This window comes from Mugil cephalus, chromosome 2 (assembly GCF_022458985.1).
Source record: "Mugil cephalus isolate CIBA_MC_2020 chromosome 2, CIBA_Mcephalus_1.1, whole genome shotgun sequence".
NCBI lineage: Eukaryota > Metazoa > Chordata > Actinopteri > Mugiliformes > Mugilidae > Mugil > Mugil cephalus.
The window spans coordinates 2,663,808-2,684,402 of record NC_061771.1 but is presented as its reverse complement, the minus strand read 5'-3'; the positions used below and the strand labels follow the sequence as shown (position 1 = coordinate 2,684,402).

At 40.2% G+C, this 20,595-nt stretch overlaps 1 protein-coding gene across 2 annotated transcripts in view; it reads right to left on the bottom strand.

Annotated features, from left to right (window-relative positions):
• Positions 1–20,595, bottom strand: part of LOC124999921 (alpha-1,6-mannosylglycoprotein 6-beta-N-acetylglucosaminyltransferase B-like) — a 103,288-nt gene that overhangs the window by 32,150 nt on the left and 50,543 nt on the right. For both annotated transcript variants that reach the window (XM_047575167.1, XM_047575175.1), the window contains exons 7-8: positions 20,317–20,481; positions 12,876–13,045 (exon numbers count right to left, since the gene is read on the bottom strand). In XM_047575167.1, the coding sequence (XP_047431123.1) occupies positions 12,876–13,045; positions 20,317–20,481 (335 nt within the window). The remainder of the gene's footprint in view (positions 1–12,875; positions 13,046–20,316; positions 20,482–20,595) is intronic.

Genomic DNA, 20,595 nt, shown 5'->3' with positions numbered 1-20,595 from the left:
AAATAAAGTGTGTACCTGGCTTGGAAATTGCGTAGATATTTATGACCGTAACTGCCTAAAAACGATATCAGAGTGCAAAAACTGAATGGTGAAAAAGTCTTAGTTCTAAGTCTCATGAAAATGTTGCCTTGGTGTTGCATAAGGTAACATCAAAAAGTTTCTTCCATAAATTGAGCAGAGCTGAATTTGGTTGTGCTTATAACCGTGACATGATGACAAATTTGCGCAACAGCAGCCTGATCCTCTTATGTGCGGACCCTGGGGCCAGCTGTAAGCAACATATTACTCCTGTTTTAGAAAGAAATAGTCTACTTTAGAAGTCAAGAATTTACCTCAGCAACATGAGGGTGTATGTGTGTGTTTGTTTGGGTGCATATGTGTATGTGTCTGTGTTGCAAGTGTCGAATGTAAAAGAAAAACCTGCCAGAAAAAAAAAGAAATTGTAAATTCTCAATCAAATGATTACATGCACAGTAATCATACTCTCAAACATCCATGCAATTAGCTGTTTCCTCATTTGCCTCTGATTACACCCAGGCAATGGCAATCTGTGTGCATGTTGGCAAGTTTCTTATGACACACCAACACACACACACACAAGTTTGTATCACCATGCTCGTGAGTACATACAATGACATAACGCATTCCTTAGCATCCAACCTCACTTTCCAAATAGTGTCCTCACTCAGATGGTCTAAAACTCACACTCGTTCTCATCAACATTAGAGTTCTACAGTACTACTCTCACATACAGAAACACACACAAGTGGATACGTTCATACTATTTAACACAATCTTTTACACACAAGCAGTCATGTGCATCCCAAACACACATGCACACGGGGCCGTGCTTGAAGCAGCTGACAGGCCCTAGTTATCAGGCATGGCAGGGTGCATTAGATAAGGGAGCCGTGAGGCATTATAAACACCAATACACACAGAGTGGCTGAGAGGGAGGGGGAGAGTGGAGCAGAGGGAGGGATGAATCAGAGATGAAAGAAGGGAGAGGAAAAATTCAACACTCCTGTCAGAGATAATAAAATTCTCAGATGAAGAGCTACAGCGGAGAGTGGAGAATTAGAGACGCAGAGAGAGAGAGAGAGAGAGAGAGAGGGAAAGACAGGGCAGCGAGGTGAAAGAAAAAAAGTGACAAGTTAGTCACATGGGGCATGTAGTCAGAGAGAGAAGGAGGAAACGGTGTGTGTGAACGGGGGGGGGGGGGGGGGGGGGGGTGAAGAAGGTGGCAAAAAGATAGGAATAAGGTAAGGTTGTGTGGGAAGATTAAAAGAATGAAAAACAGATTTATAGTGAGAGAGGATATCAGTGTTTGAGAAAGGAAGGATGTGTTTTAGTTAGAGAGGAATAGAAAGAGAGCTAAAAACCACAATGAAAAATACACCTGGATAGCCTCCAAGGTCTGACAGACAAATGTATTTACGCACACACATACACACACACTGCATATGCACCCTGTGCTAATAAAGCCAGCTCCTGCTTTGTCTCCCAAGACGTCAGGCAGCCTGCTCTTTTGGCTTCGTCAGCAACTTTTCATCTAATCCCTCTAAATCAAGAAGAATAAGAGTCGGCATTGGTTGTGACGGAGGAAGTCAAGGGAATTGAAAATGCACGCACACTGCCATGGATACGCACGCGTGAGATCCCACAATGCACAGATACACATACGGAAACACATAGGGTTGTATATGGTTTGTAAATAAATACTTTGGCATGTATATATCATTATGCTCTCACACATGGTGCAGATTAGATAAATCCACTTTGCAAACCTGCCCCCAGCTCTCAGGAAGTAATAAAACAGAAGCAGAAGTGGCAGTCAAGTGATACAGCAGCCAGATGCCTTTTGCCTTAGTGAGAAACGAACTCACGCATCCACGGATGGATGTATTGGAGCTAACGCGCTCGCAAATCATTTCAAGTCAAGAGGTGGTGTGCATTCAAGTGCCATTCCACATCCTACCAAACACACAAAGTGAACTCATTAATATTACCATGCTGACAGGCCAGTGCACCAACCGAAAACTAATTTTCATCAATGTGAGCTTTAGACCCTCAACCTTCTGAGGCCACACTCAGCTGCCTGAATTGAGATCCAGCCCCTTCCTAAAATTAGACTTTCAAATGCGCAAATGCATTTCAAGAGAGACGAGTTTTCCAGAGACCACCATTTCCTCATCATTAGGACTTTATGAGTGCTAAGTGTTACTCAAAGTAGCTAATCTGTTGGATGAATGCTACCTCTTGGCTATGACATTGACAATTGTTCCCATGTGACATTATTTTGTTATTGTTATTTTGTATTTTACTAGTTTTGTTACCAAATGACAATTGAGCAACGATGAATACCTCATACTATACAGTCATACACCAAAGCAAATTTTTTTTTTAAATTTTGAAATGAATTGCCAAAAAAAAAGAAACAGAAAATGCTAATTATATAATGTCATTTTTATATTTTATAATACACTAATTTTGGACTATGGTCTATTGGGAACAAAAGAACAAATAGCGTGCTGCAGTTATGACTCCTGTATGACAAACTACAGGAGAAGGACTGCTGTTATGAGGAATAGACAGGCAATCAAAAACATCAGTGTTTGACAGCGGACACAGCTGTTTTCTTTCTAGTGACACACATTCTTTCAATTTCTGAGCAACTCTGACATTTGATCCAGCACCACTTTCACATCTAAAATCTGATTTTCCTGATATGCTTCATCATCAACTATTCAGGAAGGTTTCCATGACGTTTCTATAAGCTTCAGCTTTCATTTGAATTACATACTTGCAAGCATGCAACACTAAGCAACAGTAGCAATGTCAAGCCCATCTTAATTTAATCTTAATTTGCATGATAACATCTGGATTCTTGAAGACCATTTTCCCTACATGCATTTGTAAATATGGCTGGCAATCTTTGGAATCCAACCATTATTTAGCAAGAATAGTATACACGGAAAATGCACATACTACCCACATCCACTATCCAATTACTTGCACTAAAACTGCCTGTTTTCGCCAAAGATTGAATCAATTGATTGACTACTGGCCTACTGACTTAGACAGAATCTTTATTCATCCCAAACGGAGAAATTTCACAAAGCTGTGCTTCTGATGTTGTAATGTTGTACTGACACAGGGTCAACAAAATATCTTAAGCTAATACAATTACATCCACTCTGCAGCAGGTCTCTGATTTGTTTGAAACAACATTTCCTTTGGATAAAAGCATTTAGGATTTAATTGAGGGTATGGACAGGAGTGCTTTGTCCATTCGGAGGACAACTAGCCACAGTTTAAGTGTGTCCATGTAAAGTAGTGTCTGAAAGCTGTGACACCGTGTTCTCTCAATTTGAAGATGTACAAACGCAAAACCATTGTTGTTTTTTGTTCTAGCTCCCTAGCTTCTAGCTCGTCTAGCTTTTGTTCTAACTCACCTACCATGTGTTGTCCTTCTGCTGCATGTTAGACACACTTTGATCTCCGCTGGAATAATTTCCATAATGTTGTCAGTCACATAAAATAGCAATCTGAGACTGTTGGTAGCAGAAACAAGCAGTTTTAGCGGTGCTGTGGATAGCTGCCCTTTCAGCTTACAGTTTCAAATTTTAATTTGCAAGTAAAACTGTAATCCATTGCAGCTCTGTAACTGTAAATTGCTGAGTTAGATAAATTACATTACACACTCAGTGGTTAGGATATCAAATTCAGCTAATAAAAAAGATTTTGTTATCAACACAGACACTATTTCATATCTGGGATAGCATTGTGTCCTGGGATTTCATGCTTGAATTTTTCTCCAGGCTTCTGTAAGAAAGAGATGTTCTGGACTCATTTTCTCCATCAGTCAAATAGAGCAGAAACATATTGGCGGCTTGTCTGTAAATGAGCTTCAAAGATGCTGAGCAGCGTTTGTCTGCAAAAATGGTCTGGAGTTTTATAAGTGACTTTTTGTCCTTGAGTTCAGTTATTACTGAGGATTTGCCACAAAAACCAGAGAGAGCGTAAATGGCTAAAGTGAGACAAAGTGGGAAATCAGAGACAAAAGTAAAGGTGAGAGAAGAGACAGGAATCTATTTAGGTTTAGTGCAATAAACACCTTTCCTCTCGCAGCCTAATTTCAAGCCTGACTGCCTTAAAATGGCCCCATTTTCTCCTGCAGAGGCCACAGACACATCAGGCGTGCCGAGATCAGTTTGAGCCCTGCTATGACAGGGGGCACTGACAGCATCATTGAGCAAAATCTTTGGGTTCACATGATAACTCCAAGGACGCCTTATGAAGTAGAGTACGTAGGCGCCAGAACCTAATTAAGCTTGACTTTGCTCACATCAGCCGTTCTATATTCTCAACAAAAGTAGAGACAACAAGGGCTCTAATACAACTAACAAGCCCCGTCACACTTGTTAAAGGAAAATATGCATAATAAGAGGTTTTCTGAGCTAATTTCAGCAGTGCCTGGCAAAGACGTGATAAATTGGTGTTGCGGTTTCAATGTCAATTAACCCAAGATAATATTAAATGTTCTCATGGCTAGATGAAGAACAGAGAGTTGACATTGACCCAGAGTAAAGATAAAACTGTTATGAACACAAAAAGTCAATGAAGTCCAAATTAAATACTCTGCGTTGAAATTAAGGACAAGATGTGGAATATGAGAACACTATCAAAGTTTTTTGATAGTGATGCACATGCACATGATTAATGATGTAACTATTGGTATTTTTTCAGTGCATGACTGCCTGCTTTCCCAACATCAAAATGGATGACTATGTGCTTACAGTGCAGGTGCTGCATTGTCATTTATCAGTAGCGGTCATGCACCATTGCACTGAGAGCCAATTAAAAACCATTATGTGGTTCACAATATTTCAAGCCAGAGTTCATTATTTCTCTTAACCAAAGAACGGATTGAGTTCTTTCTGCTGCACTCCACAGTATGTATGACATTGTGTTAGATATTGCCCAAGGTTACCTTTTATGATGTCTCAGTCAGTCGTTTAACCAACCTTATATAGAAGACCTGTCTGTTCAAACGTGCCGTGTAAAAAGAATAACTGTTGCAATGTGTTTCTTATTTAATTGACCCATCATATAATTAGCATTATTTTATTTATATAATGCATAATAATATATATAATTTTGTCATTCAAACAACAAATTTTAAAACTACACATACATCATGCATGATGCTTGAGGACTACAGGCCATCAAGATGTTTCTGTGTTAAAAATAAGCCATCTTTCACTTTGAAACAGGATTCTAGCACAATAACATTTTGCTTCTGAGTAAAATTGAAGATGTAACACACACTTTTTGGCTTTATCAACAAAGACTGATGTCCTCCTCCCTCACATTGACTGTCTGTACCAAAAAGTTGCATTTGAACACGCCACAAAGGCTGCCAGCAGCCAGTTGGCACATATGTTATGCGCCTACATGAAAGGAAATATTTTTTTATACCAGTAAATAACACTATTCTGTATTTGTCCTTGAAAATATAAAACTGTTATAGCTACTATTAGTGGGGAGGTTAGGAAGCTAGCTAGCTCCTGAGTCATGCTGATAGGTTGGTCTACGGTTATTCATCATAGATTATTATGTTGTCGGGAAAATATTTGTGTATTTCAATGTTCAGATCAGATGAAGATGAATACTTACTTTTACTTCCTCCTGTGTTTCTTGCACTGGTTTGCCTGGCTGATCAGCCAATCCTGAATAAAGTCCTTCTCACCAACTGCTAGTTTAGTGAAGCAGAGACGGCTGCAATGGGTCAGACAGACTGACAAAGCGCGAGATGTCTTATTTGTGCATTTTCCCTTTATTATCTTTATGTCTGCTACGGGCGGTGCCTTGTGAGAAATCTTGTTTGAAGGAGAAAAGGCAGTTGATACATAGCTGATAGCTTTGGTTTTACTGGAGCTTGTTTTAAAGTGTCCCCCGGCCACAGAGTATATTTATTGCTCAAACTCTCCTCCCCTGCTTCTGCTCAGTACCTGGGTGTGAGATGAAGGGGGTGAAGTAACACACACATAGACCTGTGGAACACACACACCTTGTCTCACACACATCTTCTTTATTCTGCCAGAGCTAACACTCAACAGAGACTAGCTTCCCCTAGCCTTTTAGCAAGGAAGGTAACTGTGGCAGGATAAAGTCCAAGACGGAAACTGCCTGTATACTCCACACACTCCGCTCAGGCACAACTCTACCTTTCTCTGTGCCAATTGCTCTTTTGCTCGTACACTCTTGGAAAAATTGAATAATGGGCCAAAACTGCTTACACCGAAACCCTCTCTTCAGGGATAAATCCACTCCTTCTATAAGATAGACATGTTGACCAGTTTTAACGGGAAAAAACACGGGCATATAAAAACGTAGATAACATCTGGATACTTTCTCTATTAACCTGTCCCTTTCAGTGAAAACAGAATGGAAGGAGAAAGACTAAAGCCACAAGTTTTAGTGCTGATGCTGGGTCTCTGCTGAGTTTTACAGAAAGGGAATTTTGGAGAAAGAAGACGCTGTAATGTTGTAACATTTAAAAACCACTCATATCAGGATGGTTGGAAATGTTCAGAGACTTCTGAGAGTGTACAGGGTTCCAGATATACAGTATGTCACCACATTATTTATTTATTTGACAAAGGCCTTATTTATGTTATAAGATCATCCCCTGGTGCAGGGTCTAGAAATAATCTTTTACAAGGATAACTGTCTTAGCACACACACATCCATGTGAGTACAGTGAGGACTGTGCTATATATCAGCTAAAGAGGCATACGCAGCACTTTGTCCTATTTGTATTTCCGAGCCCCAGTTGTGTCACGTAGACCAATTAGAGGTAATGTCATGCGGGGATGTGAGTCACAGAAACACAGCTAACAAAAATGAAGTCACCCATGGGCCAAAACAGTTTTTCTTTCCCACTAAGCTCTTCACATTTGAGACAAAGGATACGGGAAGTCATTATCAAATGTTCATTTCACTGCAGTCAATGTGTGTATCTGTGTGTGTGTCTGTGGGGGGTTAGGAGTAAGAGTAGGGGTGATGAAATGCTCTAAAAATCTGGAAAGCCGCTAACAAGCACATTGATTTGAGCTTAAAGGGGAACAGCTGTAGGGAGAAAACATAAAGAAATGGAGAGACAAAGACAGCTAAAGAAAGATTAGAAGACACACAACAGGAGAGGAGGGGGAGCAGACAGAACGGAGGAAAGGGAGGAGGAAAGGAGTTTGTCAGTGATTTGTTTCTGCCGACGCAGTCACTAAAGGCAGACAAAATGATGCAGATTGAGCACACGGCTCATTTGAACGCTCCACTTTACAAAGAGACAAGCTGACACTCTAACATCCACCTCCCACAACGGAGTAAAGTTAATGTGCTACAGTTTCCTTAAGGAGGGAGGTACCTCAAAAGTCTCTTCGAGAGTTTCACACACCTCAGCAGGTTCTCCCCTATAAAGAGATCGGATAGCTGCTTTCATAACTTAAAGTTTGAACATTTTTAACAGGAAATACTCTCCCCCCTGCATTTACACCAAGTTGAATAATAATGCTTCGAGTCAGCTGCTTTCAAAGTTGAAGCTGCTTAGTTGCTTGCTTGCAAAACAGAGGCAACAGACAAGCACTAAAGTTTTGAAAAATAAAATAAGAAAAAACAGCAATCTATGGAAAGTTATAATGGCCTTCCATTGTGAGATAGAAGCAAGAAAAGCCAGGTGGAGGTATCAAAGAGGATTCTTTAAGTGTGTATGGGTGTGCTTTTATCTGCCTCAGGCACATATATTAAGGCAGCTAACCTATGGAGGAGAACGAGTTGAACTGAGGTCAGTGACTCGAGTCTCTCTATAAACTGAACTTTACTGATAACAGGCGTGAGGGAGTCAGGTTGAAGTGAGAGGACAAAAGGTGAAGATACAGAGAACGACAAAAAGAGAGAGGGAGGGGAAGTTTATGAAGCACAGAGACAGCGTGACTTCTCGTGGCCTTTTTATGGAAAAGCAGAGACTCTTCATAACAGTGTTGGAAGTAAACACATTAAAAACAACCTCTTACAAATTCATATCCACACATTTACTCTGGAGTTTTGCATAGGAAAAAATGAGAAAACATAGACATTTTCTCAGTTGAATGGGCAAAGGACATTTCTAGTTTCTAAAACGTGTCACTACAAGGTCTTAGAGCAGCCATCATTTAACTGAAAGTAAACTGAGACACTGTTGGAAAACAGAAACTAGAGGGAATACTATTGTTGAAAAGAACTTAAACTAAGAGAACTAAGAATCCAAATTTATAAGGCATTATGTAACATTGGTGGATTGGTCTCTCAGCGTTAATCTCTTGGGTTATGCAAGTGGGTTATAAAGTGAGATTATGATGCAAACTACAGTGGTTCCTCTACAGCATGTTGTCAAGGCAGCACATATGGAGCCTTTCTCTTCCTGTAAAATTTGCCTTCTCTCACACAAGCCAGATGGAGTTTCACTCCACCAACAAGTGGATTTAGAATACACACAATGTTTTCACTCGACAGGCTGACGGCTCAAAAGTAACACTTACTGCTCCCCTGCTTTACTTAACGTGTCACCAGAGGCTTTTTAAGCTTTTAATATTGATGGGCTGTCCAAACGATAACTTCCCTAACCAGCAGATTTGACCTTTGCACACAGGAAGCTGTTACATTGCCTGCCCTGACAGTCCATCAGTGTACAATTGGAAAAATGGTAAGAAAAAAATCAATAACTCGTGAGTTTAAACTTACGCTGTCTTTCAACCACAGCAATTAAAAACCCACTTGTTTTCCATTTTCCTTGCTTACTAAACTTCTATCAGATGTCCTGTGATGCCACATTCAAAGTTTTTTTTTTTAGGTGATGCTTGGTTACACTCATTGATTTGTACACAAGCCACCACAATCATGTTCCTGGCAACTATGCAATGACTAATTCTTCAGGGCCTGTATTTGGTTGTGGGTGCAATGCAGAAGGTCATTACTTTTAATCTTGTGCCACATTCGTTCATCTCAGTATTACTAAAATGTCTATATGACAATTGAAAGTTTTGACAGTATAAGACACAAAGGTGCTGACCATCCTCCTTTGTAATGACAGATGCAGTTCTCAGTGATCTGGAGCCCATAGTGTGGAACGAGCAGGTAGCAGCTTGTCTTCTCTCCTTCACACATTAATACGTCTCAGGTATGCTGCCAATCTAACTGGCACCAAACTCAGGTTCATTTCCATCAAGCTATTTGGCGAGTAGAGTACATACTCAGCACAGAAGCCAAGATGCAAAAATCTGAATTCAATTCAACTAGGTTTGTGTCTGGGCAAATAAGGGGTGGCAAGCTGTTTGAAATTTCTGCTTCATGCATAAATGAAGAATAGGCCAAGATTCAAAACAAGAGGATGGCATTAATCAGTGAGCCTTCAAAAAAATATTTGCATATTTGAATACTGACAGTCCCTGCTCGGACTCCGTGGATGCTCACTCAGCACTTTGTTGTACTCTCCTCTTTTACCCCCACTGGCTTTTTCACAAACATTTTCTCATCATCCATCTGCCCAGTGACAGCACTGAGACTGCGATACTGTGTCTGTCTGCACTGTCACAGGAAAGAATAAAGTAAAGGATTCCTGTGTCATTGTGTCCTTAAGACCACAAGACAAAACAGTCACACTGAAATCCGAGGAGCACAAAAAAAGTTACGCAAAGAGCTTTTCATCATCCGTGTTAGACTTCAGGTTATTTTTGTCGATAACCACAGTGCCTATTGTGCAGCCACCTAACTGCAGTGCTGACTGGTAACTACAAATCATGCTGTAAGTTGTATACAGAAACAACAACAAGTCTATACCTAATCATCCCCACAGTGGCCAATTACAGGTACCTTCTTTTTCACTCTAAGCCAATCACAGCTCTCAGATGTCATCAGGAGAGAAATGTACAAACCATGTGTGCAAACGCACACATACACACATATACGGAGGAGATGGAAGATGAGTTGTTGAGAAAAGTTGACATTGGGGAATTTTAGTTCAGCCTTGTTGTAATGTTGGTCAGTAAAAAGAAAACAAAGCAGTTACCAAATCTGTGTTTAGAAGTTAACTTCAACTAAGCAGTGTCTTTGGGGTAATTGTTGTCTGTCTGCCTGGTTCTCCTGTAGTCTCGGTTGGCATGCCTGTCCAGATTTTTCTGTAAATACAGCAATTCATATCTGTCTACATCTTTGCTTGTCTGCTCATCTGTTTGGTTCTGTCCATCACAATTCTGAACTCGAAGGTGTACAAAGGTGTTGCAACCTGCTTTCTACGCTGTTTTGAACATTCTTGGGGCAAAGCAGGACGGGTGCCAAGAGAATAAGCACAAGAAAACAGGTTTACAAAGTACTTTAACACTGGAGTGCTCTAAAAAATAAAATAAATATAGCTAGGAGGAAAGAAATCTGAGAGATCTGAGAATATGCCCAAAACAACTGACAAGAACACCAGTAGTAACAATGGGGTCAAGAAAAACTGTTGGGAAATACTAATATACAATAGTAATTGTGTCAACCAATGAACGTGTGCTTTTTGATGTGCATCTTTTGAAGATTTATTAATATTGAGATGTTCAAGGTATTATGTAGGATGCCAAGGTTCCCTTTTTCCGGTCTGTTTACTGACATGCAGTAATTGAATATGCCTCCAATGGTGTAAGAGTACATAAAGACAATATCCAAAAATCCAAAAATATCCATAAACACAGTGTCCAATCTTACAACAGAAGAACAATGGAGAGGTGCAGCCTCTAGGTGCAGACCTTAGTATTAAACAAATACTCTGATTGGTTTCTTATTTGATGTTTTTCCCCCAGTATATTTCATGATGCCAACAAAAAGAAAATCAATACTCATGCTTTTCAAATTGAAAACCACTGTAGCTGTAGCTATGTTGTTAATTCAGTAAATATGGCCAAAGAGGCATTTGAACTACACACCATGACAACATAGTATGTTACCTCACAGATTATTATGCCAATGACAGATAAAATCAGTGTATTTTCTTTTAAGGGCAGTTTGTTTGTCCAGAATTGATTTAGTCATTGATGGCTTAACTCAGTGGACCCTTTATAGTACTACATTATCACCTATTACATGTTAGCGTCAGGGTCACTATGAAAAGCATAAAAGCCTCCCTGTAGCAAGCCACTAAAGATCAATGAAACCATTAACAGATTTGAGGGGAACATGACAGAGATCAGAAAGATCAACTTGACATTTTATTTTGTGGTGGCCAAACTGATCCTACTGCCTTAATTCAACCTGAACTCCCAACATCGTGTCTTACTGAAGGAAGGAATGGAGCAAAAGGAAAGATGTGAGAGTAAAAAGTGATAAATCAAGACAAAAATAAAAAGATTCCACACACGGTGTAACCCCTCTCTGTTCTGGAGGCGTAGTAGAATTGGTGATGTCTCCGTGGTGTTTATAACGGATTGAGCCAGGATCCAAATTGTTGCTCTTTGAAAGCCATTTCATGTGGAAAAGGTAGATAAAATAAATGCTCATGCTTATTTTATATTGCAACCTCTCAATCTAGGTTTTGCAAAACACCCATTTAAAAGGTGGGTCCCAATACACTACAGAGACACGTACAGGGTAAAAACGGTCCTGCAATCCATTTAAAATCTGACAAGGGATCTCAGGCTTGTGGATGTGCCTGCCATCTCTGAAGCCATTTTTTAAGTATAAAATTCTACTAGATTTTCTCTCTCTCCTGGTCCCTGCAGAGGTGTTATATGTCTAGAAAATGACTGCCAAAGGCTGGACATCAATACAATACTTCTTCTATTATTTGTTAGCGTTGTCACAGGCAATGCAAGGCCTAAAATGCCGAGAACAGCAGGATCTCTGTGGGCATCATTACATTGATCTATGCTCTTTACCTGTGTCATCGCAGTGATCAACAAGGGCAGAAAGACAACGACTATTGGCCCAATCAAGACTGAACAAAGACGTCGACCAGCGTGATTTAGTTGTCTCCTTACAACATTCCTATTCATAATTCTAACACTATAACAATAATAATAATTAAACATCCATCTTCACAGAGGATGACAACCTCCTGTGATTTATTCAGTCTATATACTATAGCGCAGAGTAGACGGGTACAAGCCTGAGGGTTCTTTCCTAACATGGCAGATTTACATCCATCTTCGGCGTGTGGGCGTGTGTGTCCGTCCACTTGTATCGGTCAGCAGAAACATGTAAGGGTGCTGACGAGGGATAAAAAGACACACCAGCACAGTCCCACTGACAGGAAGCTTTGGAGTTTATCAATATGAGATCAATACAGAGGCAAATAAATCAACAGGACCTTAGAGCCCCATGTCTAATCACTGGCTTAAGTGGGAATGAGGTATAATTAGAATGTAAAGCTCTTCCACATTTTTGAATACACAAAGATAACGGGACGATTTCAGAAGGCCACTGGCTTTTTTTCACAGCTGTCGTTAGGGGCCAGCTGGAGGTAGATATTTTGGATTCTTCCCAATTAAAATATGAAAAATATAACTTAACACAACTGTGACATTATTGAATGATATTTACACAATATTGAAATAAGTTAAGGTGCCATTTGTAGAGCTGCATGTGCAGAACTGTCTGCTCATTGCTCTGACAGTGCAGATCAATAACAAATGTGTTTCTCTTCTAGATTCATTCCTGTCCTGATGTAATGTAGCTACTTGTAGTTAACCAGTGAAATCATTCACCTTCTCGCTTTTCTTAAAACGTGTTCAGATTGAGTCTTACTCTACAAACATTCAAACACTCTCAGACACCAGTTTGGTCGTTTTTGCATCAAGAGAACTCACCCCTGAAGCTCCTTGACAGACATGGAGATCTTGAGGTTGTGTCCCAGAACATGGAGAGCAGTCAAGATGTCAGCCCACTGGACCATCTCTCCCAGAGGTCCTCCCTTTAGCACTTTAGGGCTGAAAACATCTCCAGACTCCTCCGTTAGGAAGCCTACATGGACCAGGATCTGAAAGAGGACCGGGCACATTGTTGAGTTAAAATTAAAGTTCTGGAGATTAATAATTCTGTGTAATGTTTAATTTCTTAATTATTTTCATGCAAAGTGCAGTACAAAGTAAACAGTACAATTTTTTACACGACTTTTTGCTCTTTTTATTTTTTAAAGATATTGGTTTATAGCTATAACTATATGCCTGGGTTCATTGTCTCATGCTGAATGAATTTAAATGCCTCTCTGATGGTTTTGTGCAATTGATAAGAAACCATACATCTTGATAATCCAAAACCATTGCACCATATTGTGCAACATAAATTAAATTAACAAACTTTACAGTCATATAAACAAGGCCATTTGTCCTCATATACAAGACACTGTTTCAAACTTTGTCCATACTAAAGAAAATCAAGCTTTTTGAAAGTTAAGCGTCTGCTGTGCAAACCGGTTTAATAACTTTGAGGATTAGAATCATTAGAATTTCTGACGCTTCAAAAAGGAAATTATAGCAACCGAAAAGTAATTCTTCAAAATCCCCCGATGAATTATCCCCTCATGCCCCAATGGAAGAGCACGTTCATGCAAAAATCCAGCATTGTGGACTTTATTGCAAAACTCATTTCATATGCACCATATGCATATACAGATAACCACTGTAACAAATTCCTCGAAATCCAATGGGAAAACCTACTTCATTTTTAAACAGTATAAAGGGCATGTGAAGGAATTATCACAGTTCATATGCATGTTTCACTGTTGGACAAATTTACTCGTTCAGGCAACTGTCCTGTCATTCATGACCACGTAGCCGCTGCATAATTAGAGCAACCCACCGAGAAATGAGCAACATGTTACTTTTCACAGCGGATTAGGTGCAGCCATGTCCAAATGCTACTCTGCTCAGTAATCCTGATTAACTAACACGGCATGAACACCTCCAGCTGCTTTCACTGGCAAGTGGAACCCACAACTTTGACCATGAAACATCATAATAAGCTTATGACCAGCTGTGAGGAGTTTGCCAGAAAGTTTTCATGGGGTGCGCTTATTACCCCCCCACCCCCCCACCCCCCACCCCACCCCAACCCCCCACCCCACTACACTTGCATGTGAGCGCTACACTGTGTTGTAAGCTGGGTCTCTATTGTTGCCACTCTTAACTGTGGAGGTAATGATTAAAAGCTTCAAAGAGCTTTGCAGAAATAGGCTAGAATGTACGATTCCAATGTTGAAATTAGAGGAGCACCTCCTCTCACAAACATGTACACATGTACATGATCTGAGCACGTAATGTCTGAATTTATCACTGATTTTAACGTGCAATAATAAGATTTTTTTGTCACTTAAGGGCAAAGATTGTAAACACAACAGTGTCTACAATATTTCCACAACCTGATTCCAATTTATTCAAACCAACCCTGAAGTGGCTAATCAGGAGGACTGGGACAATGCCGGTGGGCCGGTCTGAGGTTTGGGCTGTGAGGGCTGGTGTTCAGTTATTATAATTATTGTTATTATTGTTTATTTATTTATTTATTATGGGCTGGTGTTCATTCATGGCACTGAGTGAGCACAACGTGTATGCTCTTACCGCTGTCCTGGGCTGTACTTTTTTCTTTTTTTTCTCAGACAGAGTCTGACGTAACCACTTTTTTATGCCCAAATGATAATAGTTCCCCGTTATAGTTTTTGTCGGTAAAGGTAAGATGGTAAACAAAGCACACAATTGAAAGTGAATACAATGAAAGTAATGTGGAATAAGCTTTCATATTTTGCCATTGAAAATATCAGATAATTGTTTTTTATTGTGATGCAGGTGCAGGTGAGTCTGGGGCTTTAGAGAACAGTGTGCTATTGTAGGCTTAACATGTAAAGTTATAATTACACTATTTTTATATAATAGGTCGTGGTCTAAAGTGGGTCGGTCTGAGGCATGAAACCCCAGGGCTTAAAATGAGTCCCACTCCGGCCCTGGTTTACACTGAATTACACATATTACTAAATCAAGTAATACTGTCTGTTGTGGAAATATCCAATGGAAATAGAAAAATCTAATAAGAATAATCTGAATTAATTAATTTATTCAAACAGCTTGTTGTTTAGCTACAATGATTTTTGCCTTTCATGAAACTCTTTACCACACATGAAACAAAGATTCAAATGTATTCATTCAAACCAGAGAGGAATGACATGGAACAATCATTGTATCAAGCGCTGACATGGTTATCAAACACTAATGTTTTTCTATTGAACATATGATCAAAGGTTTATACCAGCCTGATTATAAACTCAGACATTATGTCATTGTGTTTCCTACTCTAAGTGGCATGGTGACATGAGATATTTCTATTCTGACTGGACTATTATTGTTATAAAATGAGTGGTGAGGTGGGACCCAAACACAGGACACAAGGGGAGCTAGGAGCAAGAAACAAGAGAACTTACAAAATGAGGCACAAAAGCGCTGCACAGTAGACAGGTGAAACTCAAAACACAAATCCAAATACAATAGAAAGAGGAAGCAAAAACCCAGAGTATAAGGAGCTAGTGAAAACAGGCTGGAACACTAGAAAACAAACGACTTATTTAACAGGGGAACAGAAGACGCAACACACACACACACACACACACACACACACACACACACACACACACACAGACTTATGGAATAACGAGAGAAAGGGGAAACCAATGAGGGGAGGAGCACATGGAGTCTGGGATGGGAACATACAAAGAAAGGAAGGAAAAACTATTACAAAACAAAGCAGGAAACTAGACGGGATAACAAAAAGGTGCTATAACACAAGTTGATGACAGTTATTCTACTGACTAGTTCAAGATTAGTGTGCACTTAAATGTCATTGCATTTACAGTAAGTGTACATAGTAAAGTTGCTTATTTACACATGCAGCAGTTATGCAACTAAATCTAATCTACTAAATGCTAATTCTGACGCTGAGCTGCACATTCATGTAATGCATTTCTGTAGAGTCACCACACAAGAGAGCCTCTTTACCATGTGTTGTTTTATCTAGTTACATTTATATACTGTGTAAGTGTGTATTATGACAGTATACATTCAGTGTTAAAGTTTACTGATGTCCTCACATGTAAAGGAAGCGTATAAAGCACTTAACAGCGACGTGAGTGCAGCAGAGCTCCAGTGAGAATCCAGCTGGCGTGAAAAATCAACTGATTTAATAAACCTGCTCTATTAACTTCTGCTTCATAAAAAAAGATAAGTGAAATTTAATTACAGTTTGGGTGGCAGATGGCAGGAGTGAGAATATATGGCGCCAACACTGTTCACTCTCTTGGCTTGGTGGAGGTGGTGGTGGTTATATGGTGTATCACACAAACACTGGCAACCATGCAAAAATGGAGACAGAAGGAGCTGAATTTCCCATTCTGGCAGCACAGTCAAACTGCTAAATAAATATGAGGAATATCACACACTGGTGACAGAGCTGAATAACTGCGGGCTGGATTTTATAAAACTGACATCCACACCAAGATGTATCGTTAATAGGGAGAGAGTAAGGGTGTCTTAGCATTTGAGGGCCTCATGCTCTAAACTCCTAAGGCACTAAGCAGTCCTGCTAAGGAGGGATTTAACCTTCTTCCTAATAGGCAGTGTTTAACTCCATTTATAAAATGTTAATCCCTCTGTATTGGAACAGTATCAGAAGGGGGTCCAATAAAAAACATCTTAACAGTGCCAGAGAAGTAAAGTTTATAACACATTGAAGGAATTTACATTGTGAACAGAGACGAGAGAGAAACTGGCACCCAGGTGAACAGGTAGAAAAAAAGAGGAATAACTCTGCAGCCAACGCTACTTCCTAATACTCCTGTGTCACGGTCAGCTGCCTCCCTCAGGAAGTGAAGCCCTTTATATCAGTGGACTTATGATACTCCCAGATGGTGCATGTGTGTCTGAGTGCACTGATGCATTTTGAATTTTGTTTGTTTTTGTGTGTGTTCATTGCTTCCCCGCTGACATACATCAGTGAACGTGGGTGTAAAAGCTCTCTCACAAACTCACAGTGAGCTCGGGGATCCTCAAAAAGATCTTAAGCTCCACTCTAGAGTTAACATCCCACGAGGGTTGAACATAAAGACCCACCAAACCCACTGAGACAGAAGTATGGGTTCAATCACTTGCTCACCTCTACAACATCCTGCCTGCACATATTCATTAAGCGTTTATGCTGTGAATCAAGGTATTTTACATCTCCTTTTTTTTTTTTGTTTTTTTTTTTTGTTTTACATCTCCTCTTATGATTATACAACTGGGATATGTCTGTTTCCTTTTGTATGCTGATGTAAGGGATGTTTTATATAATATGAGTGTGTGCCTAAGTAAAATCCTTGGAAAGTCCTTGGAGCAAGAGAGCAGAAGGATAGAAGTGGCTCTCAAGTATGTGGTACCACTACAGCACTGTGCTCTGCTCCACTCATCCCTAACAGACTAACGACAGAAGAATACTAATACTTGTCTCAGCATCTGTTAGCCTAGGACCTTGTATGAATACATGTGTGTGTGACCCTGTTCTCTCGTGCATTGTGACCCTTAAAGAAGGACACAGCCATCCAATTGAAGGCTGCGGGTGGCCACACAATCTGGCACTGACAACTATTACTGCTCTACCCTTAAATTCACCTTCTCCCTCATCCTTCTTTCGTGGGTCTGCAGGCTACTTTTTCCTCTTTATTAAGACTACTTCTTCAGCTTTCTCTTTGCTTTTCTTTCTTTTTTTTTACCACCCCCACCTTCCTCACTTCCATATCCCCTTAGTCTCCTACACTGTCTGCACTTCATCAGTCAGAGGTCAATTAACTCTCAAGAGGACAGGCACAGGGAGAAGGGAAATTGCCAATTTGGCGTATGCTGACAAAATCATAAAACTGCAAGCTCAACGGACACCAAGAAGCACAGGTGCACATTGAGTTCCTTCCTTGGATACTAGAACTAAGACCAGAATGCCAGTGAAACCTGTAGCAGGTTGACAGGATCAGGTTTCTTCAGAAGTTTTCCTTTATGATACAGTTTAGCTGAATGTGTCTCACTTGATGTCTGCAAAATTGAGAATGGCGACACGTTGCACAAAGAAAAACAATGTTCAGCATTGTTGAATGGGTTGACCGTGACTTTTTATGAAGTCTGAATAGCACTGCTGCAAAAAAAAGCTCTCAAAAGTATTAGTGCTTTCAAAGTGAAGTGCAGCAAAAGGTTGACTGTATTCTTTCTAAACCTCACAAGCACCAAGGAAATTGGCAGCTGAATCATAAAATACAACAGACTTCCTGGAATATTTAGGGGAAGCTGCTACTCTTTTCACTCTGATAGAAAATATCACTCAATCAGGAGGAAACCTCTTCTGGTTTGACTGTCAGGTAAAACCTTTCAGAATAACATTTCTCAAGTGTCCACAATCTTTCAGATACACACATATACACAACCTTCCTGTCCTTGTGCCTGCCACTGACAAAAGAATCATCTTGTGTCTTTTCCTCTTTATCTTTTTGCCCGTCATCCTCGGTTGTCTGCTCTGCTAATTTATTCTCTTTCCTGAGTAAACATCCGCACCGCTTACAATCAAAGAGAAAGCTAAACAAGGAAACAGAACTGAATCAACAGAACTCAGTTGGAATAGCAAAGACTGCACCCTCAAGCAGAATGCTAAATTTGCTATTGGAAGCACAGGTCATGGTGAAGACAGCAGTGAGGCGAGTGCAGGGCTTTAGTCAATTCACATTAGACACTGTGTTTTTTCCAGGGTCAGACTTAATTAAAATCAAACAGTGGTCTCCTTCTCAATGTGAGGGCACAGGGTTAACAGTCAAAAGAACAGAATTTGTGTTCCACAGACTGAGTGAGTGTGAGATTATCCTGTTGGTTTTACCAACAACCAACAGACCCACAAAGACTGACAGACAGACACACATTTCACTTCCGTTTCTAATTATTGTGATAAACAGCTTCAGACAACCAAGGCTAACTCTTACAAAGACCAGCACATCTGCTGTTGAGATAGCAGCAGCAGCACTTTGTAAGGCATATAGGCAGTTCAAACAGCCACAAAGCCAATAATGGAGGATAACATAGCCCCTTGGAGAGGTACAAGAAAAGGGAGCATCAATCACGGCGACGGAGGACTATTTCCACCCTTGTTAACTCATTTTATAAAGAGGTGGGGGCAGAGAGAAATATTTTGGAAGAAAGGAGCATAATGAGCTCAATCTGCCCTCTCACATTTACTAATTCACTCATCATTACTTTCTAAACTAAAAGATTATGAGTCTGCTCAGAGCAGGGCGAGAAATGCGCAAGGTAGGAAAAATTAACACACCTTACAAAGTGGTGCTGTGAAAAGTAACGAAGCAAAATCGAAGAGTCAGAATTGAAAAAGTATGCTTTTAAATTACACTTTAGTTGCAAATTTTACCCCTTTTATGAATAAAACAGCCTAAATTCGCAGGCACCTTGGTTTTCCTGTCTCATCTAAGCAGCAACTCACTCCCCTCTCTCCCTTCATCAGCTCTTTCCTAATCCATATTCTACTGTACTACCTCTTATCCTTTCTCATCTTGTTCTTCACCAGGCACGTGATAATCCCAACCATTCCTCATCATCATCATTCCTCGCCTCCTTACTCGCTTGCTTTTCTTCTTTTTCATTTAACCTTGCTTCTCTTTTCTCTCATGCGGAGTCTTTGACATGAAGTGCCGCCACCAGTTTTAGCAGCAGCCAAAATCACTTTTATGGTGTGATAGTGCAGCTGAAATCGCTATTGTTGCAAAAAAAAGAAAAAAAATAAGTATTTTTACATAAAAAAAATGACAGGAAAAAAACAGAAGAAAAACAAAAAGACAGCGACTTCGGAGATGGACAACCGCCCATCATTAGGTTTCCTCCCAGCTATTGTGATCCAAATTGAGAACTGCCAAGAAATGTGTGAAAGAGCTCTTTTATGCTAAATAACTCCAGAAGTAAAGAAGTTCCTCATAACTTTTGTAAATACCTTTTGTATCTTCTTCTTACACTCCAGCTTCTTGTATTCGCACTCCCAAGATCATATTGTGTGGTGCTACATGAACAAGCTGCACCATGTCTGTTGTTGTTCATACTGTGCAATTTAGCTGTAAAACCTTCTTTTCCACTCTTCCCCCTCCTTTTTTCAAACTGCATTTCATGTATTGTGTGAAACATATTGCAACAATTTTTCACTCCATTTGAACTTGTGCTGCACTTAGCAAAAACATCCACCTCCTTCCCTTACCTTCTTCTGGTCCCTCCACCGTTGCTCCAGTTTGGCGTCTAGGCGGTTGGCGGCTGTTGCCCACTGCTGACTCAGCCTCCGAATGCGACGCTTCATGAAGCTGAGGGACTCTTTTCCAGTCCCAACCTGGTCCAGCAGTACAGAGAGGTCTGTGCGGAAGGCAGCCTGGGATGGTGATAGATAGAAAGAGGTGAAGCAAAAGTTTAAGTGGGTGGAAATTTGTCAGAAAGTGGAGGCCCCACCTTTCCAAAGGAAAATACAAATGCACAACACCAAGAA